At 55.6% G+C, this 18055-nt stretch overlaps 1 protein-coding gene across 7 annotated transcripts in view; it reads left to right on the forward strand.

The window, feature by feature from the left end:
* ZNF512B (zinc finger protein 512B) overlaps window positions 1-16943 on the forward strand; it is a 25904-nt gene extending 8961 nt beyond the window's left edge. For 2 of the 7 annotated variants that reach the window (XM_005422170.2, XM_031057968.1), the window contains exons 9-16: window positions 681-773; window positions 1573-1671; window positions 2383-2670; window positions 3233-3424; window positions 9544-9645; window positions 10641-10703; window positions 12648-12746; window positions 13096-16943. In XM_005422170.2, the coding sequence (XP_005422227.1) occupies window positions 681-773; window positions 1573-1671; window positions 2383-2670; window positions 3233-3424; window positions 9544-9645; window positions 10641-10703; window positions 12648-12746; window positions 13096-13389 (1230 nt within the window). In that variant the 3' untranslated portion in view covers window positions 13390-16943. The remainder of the gene's footprint in view (window positions 1-680; window positions 774-1572; window positions 1672-2382; window positions 2671-3232; window positions 3425-9543; window positions 9646-10640; window positions 10704-12647; window positions 12747-13095) is intronic. The other 5 variants (XM_031057971.1, XM_031057972.1, XM_031057969.1 and 2 more) reach the window with 3 other exon arrangements.
* Window positions 16944-18055: the final 1112 nt, after the last annotated feature.

Here is an 18055-nt window from a genome sequence, read left to right on the forward strand (position 1 = left end):
ATGACCACGGCTGGCCAGGCACTGGCTCCCTGTAGAGATACTCTGTCTCTTGGTGCCCAGAGCATGAACCTCCTGAATTGATAAATTCTGGTCCCTGCCCCAGCAAAAGTCAAGATCTGTTCACCCACTGTGCAAGTGCCCCTTGTACCTCAGGGTGTGCAGTTAATGCATCTCCCCACATACTCAGGAGGCTGAGTTGGGTCAAACAGCCAGGCAATGAGAGGTAAAAAATATCCTCCTGTGATTGTGTCCTTAATTTCACACAGCCCAGGCACCCAGAAATTGCACTGTATGCCAGAATCTGTCTTACTTAACAGGACTGCAGAGCGCAGTCCACTGGCATTGGTGGATCAAAGCTTCTTCTCTCTCTAACCCTTTAACAGGAAGAGTAAGACACCAGATCCAGATGTTTTCAGCCAGTGAGGCTTTAAATCTAAATCCAAAATGGAATGTTTTCCAAAAATTGGGGCATGTGGGTTTGATAACAGTATCCAGGACAACAGAGAGAAAGCTCTGAGCTGCAGATAGGGCCTGGGATGGGAAACAGGGGTGCTGTGTTGCCTGCTGGGTCCCACCAGTGGCTACTGCTGCAACAGCCACCCATGGGGTTACTTACCAGCAGCAGCAGCAGCCCTTGGAAGGATGTGACCTGTCTGGTGACTTGCCTTTAATTCCTTCAGCTGCAGGATGCCTTGAAGTGTCAGCACTGCAAAAAGCAGTTCAAGTCCAAAGCTGGGCTGAATTACCACACCATGGCTGAACACGTCAGCAAGGTAAGGGAGCTGGGCTGTGCTCGTCTTGTGCCTCCTTTCTCCATGCAGGTGAGGAAGCCATCCATCAAAAGTCCTCTCTCCATGATCTTTGTAAAAGAGGGATCCATCTTTGGAGCATTTCACACACTGCTCAGCCTGGATGGTGGCCTTCCCCTTCCTGCCAAGGAAAGCATTTCCTCCTCAGGTAGTGAGTTAGGCTCCTGTTGATCCTGATAAGTAGAGCAGAGGACTGAAAAAATGAAACAGGGTTTCAGATCCCAACATGGGGAAGATCTGGTGAGTATGGTGAGGTGGATTTTGAGTGGCAAAGCTCTGCCTCCAAAACTGTGCCTGCAAATCTGGGACTGATGGGTTCTGCCTTGCATGAATCTCAAAATCTGGTCTTTAGCTCTCCAACGTGCATGGGAGAAGCAGCCACAAAATTTATCATGAATAAATTTTGTAGATCTCTGAGATACCAGGGCAAGGCATAACTATATTTCTACATGTCCCATGCTTACCAGTTGTGACTTGTCTTTTACCTGTGCCTTAATCTCCTGCTCTTCAGTCTTGCTGGTGAATCCTCTGTGCAGGAACTGCTCCTGGGTTTCTCAGCTGGCCCTTTGGGTGTAATCACAAGAAAGGCATGAGCAGATCCAGCACATACCAGTGAAGCAGTGGGAGATCCAGCTCTCCTAATGAGAGGTTCCCTCCAGCCCAGGGCAGCTCCCTGCAAGGCAGGGCTTTACCATCCACTCCTGGCACAGAGGACATGAGTAAATGGTTGACTCTGTCGCTTCTGTTACTTCCTTGTTTCCAGCCTGTTCCTGTGGAAACCGCTGGACTTGGTGAACAGGAAGAGCGGGAAAGGCTGATGAAAGTGCTAAAGCAGATGGGAAAACTGAAATGCCCCAATGAGGTACGAGAACAATTCTTGTTTCTCGTTCTGTGAAAAAGTGGAAGGAGAGAGTCCCATGCAGAAGGGGACATGTACTCTGCAGGCATCCCTTGGCATGTGCTCAACGTTTCCACCTTAGCTCAGCCATCCCAATCCCTGTCCCAGTGGCTCTGTGCACTCCAGCAGCAGGACAGCCCTGCAGGAGGGTGGGCACAGGGCAGACTGAGGAGCACTGGAGGGCAGGTTCTGCCTCCTGGGCTCAGGAAGGAGCACAGCCTGTCCTGGGCACAGCATAAAACCAAACCAAACCACACCAAAACCAGAGCCAGCGGGTTGCAGACAAGTCACGAACAGGTAAGGGAGGCGTGTGGCAGAGGTTTGTCCCGCGGGTGTGCTTTGCTCTCCATTCAGGCAGCCCCTCCCCAGTGCCTTCCCCTCCTGCTGCCTGCTGCGTGTCTGTCCAGAGAGCTCTGTCCGTGTGTTGGGGCAGGGAGTGCCGGGGCGGGCACAGCTCCTCCCATCCCTCCAGGGCATCGTCTGTTGTGCTTGTGCCTGGCTCTTTGGGAACTGTCAAATTCCCCAGCATTTGGACAGGATGGGTTGGCAGAGCTGCTCTTCAGAGTGGGCTCCTCGGGAATGTTCCTCCCTGGAGAAACGGCATCCCAACCTTTCCAACGTGGCCACGTGAAACCCCAGCCCTCCTTAACCCTCCCGTTCTCCCCATCTCCATAGGGTTGCGTGGCCAACTTCTCCAGCCTGATGGGCTACCAGTACCACCAGAAGCGGTGTGGCAAGCAGCTTGCCGAGGCCGACAAGCCCGTGTTCAGCTGCCCACACTGTGGCAAGAAGTACAAATCCAAGGCTGGCCACGACTATCACGTGCGGTCAGAACACACGGCCTCGGTGAGCCCCCCGGAGGCCCCCGCAGCCCGAGGAGCGGGGCCATCCCCCCCCGGGGGGGACTGCAGAGCTGCGGAGCCCGTGGGCAGGACAGAGCCGGGCAGGGCCGGGCCGGGCAAGGCAGGTGCAGACGTCGGGCCGGTGTCGTTTTCTCCCTCAAATCACCATGCACGTGTGTTGTACCATGCAGTGTTGGGGGGAACAGGGTACACCCTCCTCCAGCCTTCCAAAAATGCTGTTTTATGGGAATGGTCAGCAGCATTGCCTTTCCCCAGTGCCCACAGGGCTTTGCTCTAGCCCACCCTGCATCTATGCTGTGCAGAAAAGAAAACCAGACCTCAGGCCGCTCCCTCACAAGCGCCGGCTGCTTGCCAGTGCTGGGGTGGCAGGATCTATCCCTGGGGAGCATCCCTTTCTGTTCTGTTGATCCCTACTGACAGTGCATCCGACACTAATCACTCCCTAAATCTAATACCTGGAGACATTTATACACGTGGGAGCACAGAGGGACACAGTCTATGGCTGCTGCTGGGCTGAGGGAGGCGGGTGCTCCCCTTGCTCCCGTGCTCCAGGGCAGAGGCACAAAGCAAGCCTGGAAGCACACAGCCCAAATCCCAGCATCCCCATCCCGGGGCTGGAGAGCTCACTTGTCATGCCCTCCCTGACTCTGTCTCTCTTGCAGCCTCCAGAGGAGCCAGAGGTGAAGCCAGAGCCTGCTCCTGTAGAAGATTTTGAGAGGACCCCGAGCGGCCGCATCCGCCGGACGTCAGCCCAAGTCGCCGTCTTCCACCTCCAGGAGATAGCAGAGGATGAGCTGGCCAGGGATTGGACCAAAAGGAGGATGAAGGATGACCTGGTGCCTGAAACAAAGCGGGTGAGCAGCCTTTAGTTCTCCTTTTGGTTTTACACTAGCTGTACACAGAGATCCCAGGATTCTAGCCTGGCTCCAGCTGCACATGGAGATTCCAGGATTCCAGCCTGGCCCCAGCTGGTTGAGGGCTCACATGTCTCACTTGCTGTGCCTTAAATTAATTAGCTGTGATGGCAGATTTATTGCTGAAGAGCCCACCCAGCACAGGCTGAGCGGCTGTGGTCTGGAGGCTCCCAGCAGCAGGCAGCTGTGCCCTTTGGAGGAAGAGGTGCACTGGGAAGAGATCAAGGTCTGGCCCCGAGAGTGTTGGGGTGGGAGGTCATTTCTGGTCCATGCTGAGCAGGGAAGTAGAGGCTGGCAGCCAAGAGGAGCACGTGAAGAGAGCAGATCAGATCTGAAACCATCTCCCTTGTGCTGTCAGAGAGCAAAGATGCCCCAGGCAGAATTCCCTCCCTTCCACATCTCTTCCTTAACTTCTGGGAGAAGCTTTCCTGGAGGTAAAAGGCCTGCAGCATCCCAGAGCAGTGCTGCTGGGAGCAGAGGAAGGCAGTGAGTGGAGACAGAACTGAGCCCCCCAAGCTCCAGCAGCAGTGCTGTGGGGTTTGCACAGGGCCCCAAAGGCTTGAGCTTTTTGTAGGCATTGGAGTGAGTACACATTAAACCAAACCTCCCTTCTGCCTGTGGGAGGGCTTGATTATTCCTGGGGGTGTACTAAAGCTAAAATTCCCTCAGGTATGCTCCTTCTGGACTGTAAAAGCAATGAAGCAGCAGTAAATCATAAACCATTTCAGCATAAAGGGGAAAAAAGAGAGGGAATAGGAGTTCTTTCTGTTTGCCAGGACTCAATGCAGAGTCTCTGCATGAGGTGCAGCCTGTTTCCTGAGCAGGTGACTGCAGGTAGGTGCCAGGCCTGTTCCCTGCTCTGAAGAGTTGGGCATCTCTCGTCCAGTGCTTTGAAATTCATTCTGGCAAGATATTGGGCACATTGCAAAGATGAAAGTGAGGATCAGAGTGCGTCAGGAGAGTGTGAACAGTCCCAGCCCAGAGGACCTACCCCCAGCCATGAGACCAGCCCAAGTCTCAGAGCCAGCTTGGAGAAGTGATGGTGGTCACCCCAGGAAAAGGGATGGCAGGAGAGCAGAGCTTGTACCAAAATGCCTTCCTGCTCCCACAGGCTGTCCCATGCTGTCCTGGCACCTGTGTGTGCTCAGCAGAAGTGCCACCATGGTCCTGCAGAGACCCAGAGAAGCTAAGCCTGGCTCACCTCTGGTCTGCATATGGTGGGCAGCTGGAAAACCAGCACAGAAACAAACCAGCAGCTTCTTTACCCCCACTGGCATCCCAGTGAGGCGCTGGCACAGAAGGGGATTCAGCTGCAGCACTGCTATCCACCTTGAGGCAGAGCTGGGCATTTCAGGGCCAGAACTGCTTGCAAATGTTTTATTTCCCCAGCGCTTGGTGTTGCCATTGTTGGTTTGCAGATGACTTCAGCTGCAATGCATTAATAACTTTAAAAAAAACAAGCCCAAAGTAGCTGTTTCATTTCAGATACTGGGAGAGAAGAGGTGTGCTGCTCTCTTTTCCCCTCTCCTGTCTCAGCTCTTGCATTCTTCTCTTTCCACTTGGAATTGTTCCCTTACTCATGACTTTGGGTATTTTCTTTTTGAATTGAGGGAGCAGCCAGGACCGCAGGCCTGGACCAGGGGCACATGCTCAGGCTGACAAAGGCATCATAAAGGTCCCAGCACTGGTGCAATTGCTCCATGAAGTGCTGGTGGGCTTTTTTAATGAGACATTTCTTGTGTTCAGGGTCTGATTGTTTAAGTTTAACTCTGCCCCTTCTCAGTGCTAAAAAGCAAAGAATTACTGTGAGGTTGGCAGAAGCAGTTTTGCATTAAAGATGGGAAAGGGGGGAATTGGATCAGCTCCCAGATGGCAAAACAAGGCTCTTGAGTTGGAGGATCAAGAGACCTCAGGCCCTGCATGAAATCCCACATGGATTTTGGAGGAAGTCAGTGTAGTGGGTGAATCCGTACAGAGCCGTGCGTGTGCCTCTGGGTACGCCTTGCAGTGACTGTCACGTTCCCTTGACAACACTTTATAATCTGTTCAGTCTATGACATTTTTTCTTGATGAGCAATGCTGGGAGGAGGTGGGAGGCAGGTTCTGCCCAGGCAGGCTGGTGAGAGCTTGCTGACTTCAGCACACTCTGAGCTGCTCTGCTCAGCCACGGTTTGCATTGCTCAGGACTGCTTTGCCTTTACAAGCTGGTTCAGTTCAGGGGGTAGAAAGAAACCTCCCAGCAAGTGCCCGATTTGACCTCATGGGCCCAAAACAGAACTGCCTGTGGGAAAGCCTTGTGCCACATGGGAGGCTCAGAGCAGCCAGCAGCATCCCCATGTCCCTGTGCCACCACCCCACCACATGTGTGTGGTGGCCCTCCCTAAGGGAACTGACAGCCCAGAGCCACTGGAGCAGCAGGAAGATAAACACCAGTTCACCTTGACCAGGGCACTGGGACTGGTGGGAACTGATGGAATTTCCAGAAAAGCCACCACACCACCACCACCTCTTCTTCCCTGAGTCATGCCCAGCCATTGGGAGTGCACGACTGGGCCTGCAGACACTGTACTGGACATGGGGAGAAGTGGGATGTCAGGGATGAGCAGCAGATTGCAGCTGCTCCTTCACCTTTTCAGCAAGCCATAGGGATTTCCAGGATTCCAGAGGGACAGATGCTTCCCAGCTCAGGTCTGTAGCCAGAGGTGGATGGATACACCCAAACTCCCTGCAACACAGGACAAGCTCCATCCCTGAACTCTCCATCATCCCAGCAGTCAGTGCTGATTTCAAGGAAGCTGATGAAGAAAGCCACCCCTCTCCATCCCTTTTCCAGGCAGCAAAACCTTTTCCCAGGGGAAGGCACAAGTCGATGGGACACAGCCCCACTGCAGCCCCTGCTCTGTGGCCACGTGGCAGCTGGTCCCAGCTGGGGACAGGGACAGAGGGATGCTGGCTTTGGATGCCGTTGGTGGCCTGTGGTGGGATGCGTTCGCCTTTCCCCGGGAGGATGGATTCCTTCACACCAAAGCAATGGCAGCAGAATAAACGATTGCTGCTCCATCCCAGGCCCTGCGCTGCCTTCAGTCTCTGCTAACCAAATCCAGCATTTCTAAATATACACTGGAGTCTTATTTTCTCGCGCCGATCTTTATTTGCCTCCAGATAAGCTGAAACAGATGGGGTGTTTCACAACAGCCGCTTGCTGGGGATGTCAGATGGGGAAGGGCACACCCCTGCTGCTTTTCTGGGAAAAATCCCCTCTGCAGAAGCTCCGTGAAGATGATGCCGACCCTCCTCTGGCCTTTGCTAGGGCTGTCGCCTGCCATGAGCAGCCTTGAGGCTGCAGGTTCCCAGCTTATGGCAGTGGGCTCTGGCATGTAGTGGGGGATGAGAAACAGCCTCCTTGAGCAGAGGGAAGAGGAATCCAAGAGGCAGAAGGGAAGAAAGTGCTGTGGATATTCCACTGTTTCAGAGTGTGACGCTTTCTTGCTAGAGCTTGAGGTGGGGTTCCTTGCTTCAAGGTGCTGGAGGTTGTGCTGGGCTCCTGCAGCCCAGGCAGGAGCTGTGCCGCACAGGGAGGATGCAGAGCTCCACTCTGGGATACATGGACACTCCATTTGCCTCCCCACAGCTCGGGGTCTCAGTGTCAGTAGGGGCAGCCATGGAGTCTGCACATCCCCGTGGAGTTTGGTGTCGTGGGATGTCAGGGATCAGGAGCAAGGGGCAGCCATAGGCCAGTCATAAAGCTAAAGGGGAAAAGCCATCTCCAGGCTTGAGGTTTTATACTGGAACCAGGATAAATTCCAGAGCAGAAGAGGCTGGCTTGGGTTTGTCCCCCAAAACAATGGCCCTGCAATGCAGGCAGGAGCCAGGCTGAGCCCTGCAGACTCATGGCACCAGGGGCCAAACCGGATCCCAGCTCCAGCTGTGGGGCTGAGTCCACCCTTCCTCCCCTTGCTCTGCAGGCCCTCCAGTGGGACCTGGCTGCTGCCCAGCACCCCTGGGTGCATTTTGCCTTCACGGCATCACCCACAATTTCCACAGGATGAAGGGAGAACTGTACCTTGTGCTGGAGACCTAGTGAGGCTTCAGAGGCTTCATCAGCTGAGATGTCCTGCATGGTTCTCATTTACTGGGATATATTTTGGGGAAGGGGAGAGCTGTCTAGGGAGCAGAGAGGATTGAAATATGAAAGTTAATTAAATAAAACCGTCAGTCAAAGGAAACAAACCTTCCCAGCCCAGCATCCTTCAACTGTTCACAAGAGATGGGCTGTAGCCAAAACCAGTTGTAGTCGTTTAATGATTTGGCCATGAAAATTTTCACTTACAGGCTGTTTGAGGAAAATAAATGGAAAAGAAAAAAAAATATAAAATATTCCATGCCTGGGGCTCCCTCTTAATAGAGACATAAAGATGACTTTGACATTCCCAGAACCGCAGCGCCCTGGGAAGACATGGGATTTGCATGTTATTGTGCAGGACTCTTGGAGGAGAGCAGGGAGGGATTTTTCTCTGGAGTGGGAAAGCAGAGCAGCAGAGTCCACATCTCTGAACATCCCCCCTCGCCTCCTCCCCGGGGACATGCAGAGGGAGAGGTTGTTGCTGGGGCTGTGTGCGGTTACCGTTAATGTTTGCTCATTCATGGGATTGATTGGGTTTTAATTATGGAGGCTGTTTGGCATCCTGGCTCTCAGTATCAATGGCAAAAAGGGACTCCTGTGTTCTACCCTGGAGGTGGCATTGCCTTCCCTGGGCTGGGGACCAAGCTCTTGGTAGATGCACCATCCCAGAGCTTCAAAGAGCTCTGCTGGCATCTCCCCCAGCCGCGAAGCATGACAGAATTGCGGCACTGGGGCTCGGGGGAGTTTTCCACATCCACATCCGTCCTTAGCACTGTTCACAGCGCTGTTTCGCAAGGCCCTGTGCCCCTGCCCCTCACATGGAACCCAGTGCTCCCTGACCCAGCTGTGCCCTGCCACGTGCCATGGGGAGGGCTGCAGGGGCACATGGATCACTTCAGTCTGAGCAGAAAGGAGGGGCTGGCATCTGAGCCTTCAACAATCCAAGCTTTCCTTTGCAGGGACATTTTGGAACAGCTGGGGCAAGCTGGCCAAATGCAGATTTGCAGCTTTATCAGCATGTTCAGGAAAAGTCACAGCTGGAAAAGAAATCCAGCCAGCCTGCTTTTGCCTCCAAACCACCAGCTCCAGGACCTCGGGGAGTGTTTGGCCTGGGTTTGCACCTCTGCAAGCACCTTGTGGCTGTGCATCCTCTCCATCCAGCATGGATGCAGGGATGCAGTTGGGTCCCATGCTCTGAGGTGCCCATGCAGAGTGGCAGGTGCTCAGGTACCCACACCTGCACCATGCATTGCTCCCACTCAGGTTTGGGGCTCAGAACTGAAACAACACCCACTGGCTCTAGCAGAGCTCACCAGGCTGGGCTGGCAGTTGTGCTGGTGTGGCTGCACAGCCCCGTGTCCCCTGCAGACCCTGGCACAGGGCTTGGTGTCAGGCTGGGAGCAGCCCTGCAGGTAGGGCCAGGAACAGGCAGAACTGGAGTTGGGAAGGCCAGCCTGCTATGCTAACCCTCAAAGTCGCTAATAAAGCGCTAATTAAAAGCACTTGGAAGGAGCAGCCCTGCCAGAAGGAGAGGCAGAGACACAAGAGCCTTTCATTGTTTAACGGGTTGTGCCCATTCATCCATGGAAGGCAGCCATGGAGGCCCCTGGCCCTTCTGCCCAGTGTGCAGGGTTGTTTATTCCCCTGCTTATAGAACATGGCAGAAGGGCTGTGCACCAAAAGGCCAGGTCGGGCATGGACCCGGGAGCAGGAGCCTCCTCTCCTGTTTGCCAGGGACTCCTCGCTGGTGGCAGGGCACTGGGCAGAGGCACCTCCCTGCTCTGCGTGCCCAGGGGGAGAATGGCATCTCAGGAAGCCTCCCAAGTAGTTCTCAGCTCCTGTTCCCTTCAGAGCAGGGCAAGGCCCATGTGAAGAGGCAGGACCATGGACTGGGCTGGGGTGTGCAGCTCTGCTAATCAACTGCTATTGTTCACAGCTCAATTACACCCGGCCAGGGCTCCCAAAGCTCAATCCCAGGCTGCTGGAAAACTGGAAGAATGAAGTGAAGGAGAAGGGCCGCATCAACTGTCCTAACAACGTAAGGATTGTCTGTTCTTCTGTGGGCTGGCTGGTCTCCATCTGCAGGAGGAAGGGGGAGTTTTTGGGGCAGTAACCCACCAAAAATAGTTCTTATTGGGCCCCTGATCACAGTGATGCTCAGACACTCATTTCACCTCCTTTCCCTGAGCTTGCTGCTGTGTCTGGTTAAAGCATGTCCCACCTTTGTGATCCTCCTTGTGTGCTCAAGCCACCAGGCTTGGGGACAGGGCCACCCTTGGGCTGAGGGTGCAGCATCGCCCAGTTTGAGCTCTGGAGCTGCCTTTGGGAAGCTCCCGAGATCCTGGCAGGGTGAAGGCTGCACATCCTGCACAGCCTTTTGATGCAGAGAACCTGCTTTTCCCAGAGTTAAGTGAAGATAGATTTAAGCCAAGCTTTTTAAAGCCCTGAGACAAGCACGGACCTCAGGGCATGGTGCGTGTGCCTCATCTCCCTGTGAAACACAGCCTTGGCCCGAGCTGACAGAGAGGTGAACCCCACCCTGGTGCTGAGCCTGGATTTATCGTCCCAAACAAAGCCTTGCTAATGGGAGTTCTGAAGGAGGCAGTTCCCACAAGGCCAGGGGAGCCAGGCTGGCTAATTAATGTCATACAGAGGTACTTGGAAAAGACGTTGCTCAGAAACTGGTCATGCTGCTGCCTGGGTGATTTCTCCTCTCCGTTAAGCCTCTGCTGTGGCTCCAAGAGCTCCTGTAGCCCAGCAGGACCTCCCGACAGCTCACAAATGTAGGTTTTCCACGGAGACATTGAGGGGAGACGTTTCTCAGCCCGTTGCAGAGGGATGTGGCCACATGACTCCCATTAGCACTAATGGGAAACGTGTGACCAGAGCCCCGGGCGCCTCGCAGAGCATTAACCTCACACTGCTCAGCCTGGGCCGGTGGCCGTGCTGGCTCGGCAGGCTCCTGGCCACAGCTCAGAGGAAGGCAGGGGATGAGGGGGATCATGTCTGACCCTGCTTTGTTTTTTCCTGCAGTGCTGTGAAGCCATTTACTCCAGTGTCTCGGGGCTGAAAGCTCACCTGGCCAACTGCAACAAGGTAGGTCCTGCCTTTTACACCCTTTTCTCAGAGTGGCTTTGGTGTTGGATTTTCTCTTCCCCCCCCAGCTGGTTTGGAAGGAGCAAGGCAAGGGACAATGGCACAGGTTAAAGGATGGTGGCTGCTGGAGCTCTGGCTGGCAGTGCTGCTCCAAGTGAGTTGCCAGGCAGATGGAGGCAGAGAGGCTTGAGCTGAGTAGATGGGATGGAGGGGATGTAGCTGCTATTCCAGTTATACAGAAAAGGTCCCACAACACAGGCTTCTCACCCAAGCCCAGACCTCTTGACACACAAAGTGTCACGAGGTGCTCCAGACACACCCACAGCAGTTCTCCTGCCTCATGTCCTCTTGTCCCACAGCAGCCCCTGCCCAGCCAGTCCCTGCAGCCCCCAGATCATTCACAAGCCCTTGGCTAAGCATGGGCAGCATGTCACACAACCACACATCAGCCACAGCAGCTCAGAGCCAAGGAGCTGGATGCTGGAAACTGAATGTTTCCTGAGGCAGGTGGGAATCAGGAGTCTTCTTCCATCAATTTGGGCAGCCCTACAGCCCCTCTGGAAGCCCAGCTGGAGGGATGCTGGTGTGGTGCCTCCTGGGATAAGCTGAGTCTGGAAGCTGGTCTGTGCAGAAACCAGTGCCCTCCTGCTGGAGCAGCCCTGAGCTCCAGTGCCCTGCAGCTGCCCCAGGGGAGGGATCAGGAGCTCTGTGTAGGTCCCTCAAATTGGAACCAAGTAAGAGCTGCTAAAGCTTTATACCCTGAAACATTTCCAGCTGCAGCTTCCATTGAATGGAGCCTCCAGGAGGCAGCTCCAATACATACCCCGTGGTTATTAAAAACACCAACTCCTGCACTCCTCCAGCGCTAGCTGGAACAGCAGCCCTTAATGAGATCATTTAGAAAATGGGCTGCAGAGATCCAGCAGGAGAAGCTGGATTTATGCAGGATAAAAGAGCAAACACAGAAGACTAGGACAGCTCCTTCTCTGAGAGAAAATGGAGCTGGTTTCTGGTTGGTTCCATGCACAGGAAGCAGCCAGGATCTGCATGAACATTTCCATGAACCACAGAGCTGCACACTCTGGATCTGGCACAGCTGGGGCCAGGTACTGGGTGTCAGCAATGGGGAGTTGCTCTGCGACCCCCACACTGCCATCAGCAGGATTCTTCCCCTTGGGGGAGAGGATTTACTTTGAATACATGTGCCAACAAATTTGGCATAAATAAATCACAGCCCCTCCAGGACTGGTCTGTGATTCCCACTGTAAAATCCTGCAGAACTGTTGCAATACACAGAGCCTTAGAAAGAGCAGAGGCTGCTCCCAGGCAGCACCCCATCCTCAGTGGGGATTGATGCACCAGCATCAAGGATTTGCACAAGGATTCCTGAAGCCAGGCCTGTCCTCTCCTGAAATGAGAGACCTGTCTGACTCGAGATTTACAGCTATGGAGAAATTCCCAGGGAGGAAATATATGGCCCAGAGGGGCCCATCCATAACCCCCTCGTCAACAGAGAGCCCATTATCTCCCACGTGCCATGACCTGCAGCCGGGCCGGGAGATCTGTCATCCCACCAGGGTGCTTGTGACAGGAATCCAGCACTCACCCTGGCTCTTTGACAATGTAACAGGAAAATGAGGTGAGTGTTGGACATAAATCTGATGGTGGCTCAGTCCCAGGGGATCACAGATCTGCTGATAGTGAGGACAGGAGTCAATGGCCCCATTACCTGATGTTGGGGACACACAGGCAGCAGCACGAGTGGCATGGACTGAAACTCAGAAAGAGGATGTGGCTCTGAGCTCCTGGCCCAGCACCGAGGCTGGCAGAGGTCTGGTGTGTCTGTTTATTTTGTGTCCCTTTGAGGTCATGAGAGGGTCAGGGCCAGGGGAGGGCCAGCCCTTGGGGTGCTTTGGGCTCTGCAGGAGCTGCTGTGTCTTGCAGGGGGAGCACTCAGTGGGCAAGTACCGCTGCCTCCTGTGCCAGAAGGAGTTCAGCTCCGAGAGCGGCGTCAAGTACCACATCATCAAGGCTCACTCGGAGGTAAGGAAACAGCTGGAGCTGGCCTGGGCTGGTCCCTGCTCTGACACACGCATCCTTGGGCTGTCCCTTTCCATCCATCCCACCATCCATCCATCCATCCATCCATCCATCCATCTCTGTTAAGAGCAGAGCTGACTAACAGCTCCCAGTCAGCCTGGGGGGTTCTTCCCTGTCCACCTTGGTGTCCCTGACACCCCCAGGCTCATTGCAGCAGCTCATCCTGAGCAGTTTGACCTCAGAGAGGTGATGCCGGTGGGGTGAGGGGTGGGCCAGGCTCGGGGTGTGCGTGCTGGTGCCAGTGCCTGCCCCCAGGACTGTCACTAACCCCCGTGTTACCCCACGGACACAGAACTGGTTCCGAACCTCCTCAGAGGCCAGCCGGAAAAAGAAAAACAGGGAACAGCTTTCTTCCAGCAAAGAGGAGAAAAAAAAAAGCACAAACGGGAAGAAAAGGGGGAGAAAACCCAAGGAGAGGCCTCCGGAAATGTCCCCGAAGGGCAGAGAGAGCGTGGCAACAAAGACTAATCACAAGAAAACCCTCGAGCACTGGGAAGGCTCCCGGGGCAGCCCCGAGGGGGACGAGCTCGCCCTCAAGCCCCCGAGCCAGCGGAAGGGAGGAGCCAGCAAGATGCCCGAGAAATGAGCAGCTCAGAGACTCGACTCCGAGGATTCGTTTACAGCCCAGGGTAACAGGGTGGGGGTCTCTCCCAGTTTTACTTCCCCTCCTCCCCATCCCACCTCCTCTTGCCCCACCCTCCTCTCACCCTCTTTTTACAAAAAGAAAGGAAAAAAAAAAAAAGAAAAAAAAAAAGAGAGACAGAAAATACCAGTTAACCACTTTAAACAAATCACGGACCTTGTTTCACACTGGAAAACAAACAGGATCAAGGAAGCTGGAACGTTCTCCACCCCCTGCCCATGTACATACCCCTTGGTGGGGCCCCGCTGCCTCCCCCGGCCCGTGGTTCCCCTCCCCTGCGCCAACCTGGTGACGCTTGAGCGAAAGAGAAGTGCAATAGCAGCGGGGTCCCGTGGGCAGGGACCCTCCCCAGCGGCTCCGTGCTGCTCCAGGGGGAGCTGCCCAGCAGCCTCCCAGCTCCGGGTGGTGTTTCCAAAGATGTTTGATCCGGCCGGGCGGGGGATGCTGCCGTGCGGGGGAGTCGGCAGCGCTTCCCCGGCAGCCGCGGGTCCAGGGGAAGGTGCTGGGCAGGGAGCGGTGCTGAGGGCTCGGCAGGGTTGGTTTGTCTGCGAGGCACGGGCAGGGCAGGGAGCAGCGATTGGGACACACGCTGGGAGGTGTGAGCAGGAGAGGGGGTGCTCTGCGGCCGGTCAGGCTATAAAGGGTTTAATGGGAAGTTGTAGGAATGCTGTGGGCACCGTGGAGAGTGGCAGTGCAGCTGTGGAGGGGGTGCAGTGAGGGAGCTGTGCCTCGGTGCTGGGGTTGTGTTTGCCGGGCCTGGAGTGCTGTGATGGCAGAGACACGATGGCAGTGCCAGGGTCAGGGGGAGATGGCAGCCAAGGAGCTGCTCCCCGGCCTGGGGGCATCCAAGGGTGATTCAGGGTCCCAGTGTGCTCCATCCTGATGGTGCCAATTGCCCAGGAGGGAGGAATGGAGTCTCGGTTCCCCAGCTGTGGCCACAGGAGCTGTGTAACAGGGACGGGGACAGCATCGAGAGACAATCATGGGTCCTGCTGTAGGATGAGCCCAGTTGCTGCCCAGGCACCTCACACTCCCCTTGTCCTTTTGGGCTGGGACCCACCATAGGAGGAGTCTCTGCTTCCAAAGATGCATCTGAGCTCCTGACCACCCTCCTGAGGGTGGCAGGTCCCTGTGGTGCCATCCCTGCTTGTGCTCTTCCCTGGAGCTCTTCTTTGCTGTCACTGTCATCACACCTTGCTCCAGCCCGGGGGAGCCATCCCTGGACCGGGGTGTGCCCATCTCCAGACAAAACCAGGCTACCTCGGTCCTTGGGAAATGGGCACGTTTCCTCTCAGTAGCACAACAGAAAACCTTAAATTGATTTTTCCCCTATGCAGAGCCAGGAAAGAGGCATCAGAGGGGGAGCTTCTGCTTTTGCTTTAATCAATTCAAACCTCAGTCCTCGCTTTCCTTCACTGCTCCTTGTCGCCCACCAGAGGCTCGGTGTCTTTCCCTGCTGCGAGCAGCAGCCCAGTCACAATTAACATCCTCCACTGGCAGGTGAGTCCAGCCAGAGAGGGAGGACAGGGGTGGCTGAAGCCAGGGTGGCTTCTCAGGGAGCCAGGGCTCCTGCTCCGTCCACAGCTCTGGCACCTGGACCCACCCTCTGCATTGCCCGGCGAGCTGGGCACGTGCCTGCAGCTGAGAGAACTGCCTGAGCATTGCTGGCTGTGCTGGGCCTCGAGGCAATTAGTGAGAAAGCTTAATTAGTCACTGCAGCTCAGCCTGGTCGCTGCCTGCACTTCATCAGATCATGTTTGGATGGTGTCACTGGGGTAGATCCTGCCTCCCTGGGGAACAGGGAGAACTTTGGGAGCTGTAGGACAGCTTGGAACAGCTCACAGGCGGCAGCAGCAGGAAGGGGAGCACGGGCAGAGCTGTGGGCCTGGCACTGAAATCTCTGTGAGGGTGCAGAGGGAGCCTCTGGATCCCAAAATCATGTCCTGCCATGGAGGGAAGTCCCCCGAAGAGCTCCACGCCCTGGCCTAGGGAAGGGAGATCTGGGTGGCCCGGCCTGCTGGCTTGGATGGTCACCACACAATCCTCACTGTCTCCCCTTGGGCATGGCCTGGGACTCTGTTCTCTTTAACATGCAATTAATTGGCTTCTCATTGATTAAATTAACTGGCAGCACTGTGCTCCACAGGCGGGGAGCCCTGGGAGCTGCTCAGGGCAGGGTAGACACGGGAAAGGGCCAGCTCAGGGGGTCATGGTGAGGTCCAGATCAAAATGCACCTCTGCTTCCATAATGAGTGTCTGGCAGGAGCAGGGACAGCTGCAGTGGCCTCACAGAGTGACACCAGCCTGGAGGGACACCAGGGACCATCTGGGGTCTCAGGGCAGGCAGTGGGAGCAGTGGTCCTGGTGCTGGGGCTGTCCCTGCCACCCTCAGAGCACTCACAGCCCCAGTGAGGGCAGCACCATGGTCGGGAGGGAATTTCTATGAGAAAGTGAAATCTTCAGGGCTTTTTCTCCCCCAAAAAGGTGTTTTCCCCACTAGTCATCACTCAGAGAGGAACATGTTTCCCCCCACACACCTTCTCCATGAGACATCCTTTACTCTCCTGCTTGTCCAGAGAAGGTTCCAGAGCAATGCTGGGATCCCCAGCACCTGCCAGTGCCACAACAGGTGAGCCAGCAGGGCCAAGTGGTGTCACTGCTGGGGCCAGTAGGTTGTGCCCCTTCAGGTGCTCCCAGCGTGGCAGTGCCAGAGGGGAAAACACCTTGATCCAGAGGGACAGGCAGAGGCTGTGGCACCAGATGGGGGACAAGTTGTCCTGTCCCCTTCCATCCCATCACCCGTGGGATTTGGGGATTTTTTCATCCTGGGCACTGTGACACTGAGGTCCTGCACCTCCACTGCTGGGGAAGCCCACCATGCCATCACCCATGTCCCCAGGGAAAGGGTTAAACCTCCATGGGAGCAAGCATGGGCTGCAAGCCTGTGGGAAGTCATGGAAAGCTTGGATTGTGGGGAAGTGGGGAACCCTGGGCACCAAGACCCACTCTGGTGAGGCTGGCTGTGTCACACCAGTGCATGGAGCTGCCCGAGCCTGGAGCATCTCCCACCCCCAGGAACCCTGAGAGCATTTTGTTCTTTTCTTTCTCTCCTCGTGACACCCATCCCACGGCATATCCGAATGTTTCTCGTCGATGCCAGTTATTAGTGCATAAGTGTATTTTGGGGAAAAAATTAAAACAGAAAAAAAAAAACCACAAAAAAAGGAAAAAAATTTTCAATTTATCACTTGTAACCATATATATAAATATATAAATATATATATTAAAAAGTGTTTATTTGCAAAAAATAAAATTGTTTTAACGGTAAACTATCTTATAATAAACTCCCGATTTGTGATGATCTGTTCTTTTGTTAATCATTGACAAATCCTCAGTTGGAGATTACTGTCCGAGCAGCTCCGAGCAGCGCCGAGGCGCTCCCTGTACTGTATGTATGAAACAGCTGTATCGAATAAATGGTTATTGATTTTTTATTAGCACTGTCAGCACTGTTATTGGGCACTTGGGTGGGAGGGTTGGACATGGGATCCAAGGGATTTGGATTTGTCCTTCCTGGCAGTGGCTGAGAGGACCCCCCCCAGCTGCCGAGGATGGAGTGTGTGGTCACCAGCCCAGGAGTGCGCCCAAAACCGGGATGGGGAAAGTGAGGACTGGTGGTGCTTGGCACAGCGAGCACTCCTGGTGCCAGGGAGATCCCCAATGCCCACAGCCCCCCACTCCCATGGTAGAAATCCCCCTAAAGCTGTTTCCAATCCACCCATCAGCAGCATCCAGCGTGTCCCGGCCACATCCAGCCCAGGACTCCTCCACACTGGGGAGCTCTGCGGGACCCGGGGCCACCCCCCGGCTCTCCCAGCGTGGGAATAAATCCTCTTCTGCTCCCTAATGGCTTTTTTGGCACCGAACCCAAGGCAGGGACAGATTTAGACTGATCTCTCTGCTGGCTGAGAGCGCAGCCCTTCCCCATGGCGCTCTCGCCTCCCCAAGGACGGGTGGGGACCCCGGGAGCGCTGCTCGCCCCCCAGCCCCGAACATGCGGTACCACAGACCTCAGCCCCGGGATGGTGCCGAGGAAAACCAGATCCCAGCCAGCGCCCCGGGACCCCCACGGGGCCGGGGTCCTCCCAAGCTGTCCCCAGTGCCCAGCGACATTGTCAGAGCCCGGGTCACCCAAACCGCGCTTCCCCCCAGCTGCAGGATGGTGGGGGGTGCTCTGTGCTGCATCCCTCAGCGTCTTGGGCAGGGATGCTACTGCGGAGCCGCCCACAGGTACCCAAACCATCACTCTGAGCCCCACAGCACCCAGCCATGCCCAAAACACCCAGCTATACCCCAAACACCCACCCGCATCCCGCAACCCACCCCTGTGCCCTGCAGCACCCAGCCATGCCCATATAGACCCATCTCCCCGCACAGCTCTTACCCACGAGCACAGCACCCCTCCGTGCCCCCCAGAGCCCCCATGGGTGCCCAGATCCCCGCAAACCCCACCCTCCCATCCCGCACTACAAGTCCCGGGGATCCCCGCGGCAGCGCCGCCCCCGCCGCTCCCGCCGCTCCCGCCTCTCCCCCCAGCCCCATGGCCCCC

The sequence above is a fragment of the Geospiza fortis genome, unplaced genomic scaffold, assembly GCF_000277835.1.
Source record: "Geospiza fortis unplaced genomic scaffold, GeoFor_1.0 scaffold188, whole genome shotgun sequence".
Lineage (NCBI taxonomy): Eukaryota > Metazoa > Chordata > Aves > Passeriformes > Thraupidae > Geospiza > Geospiza fortis.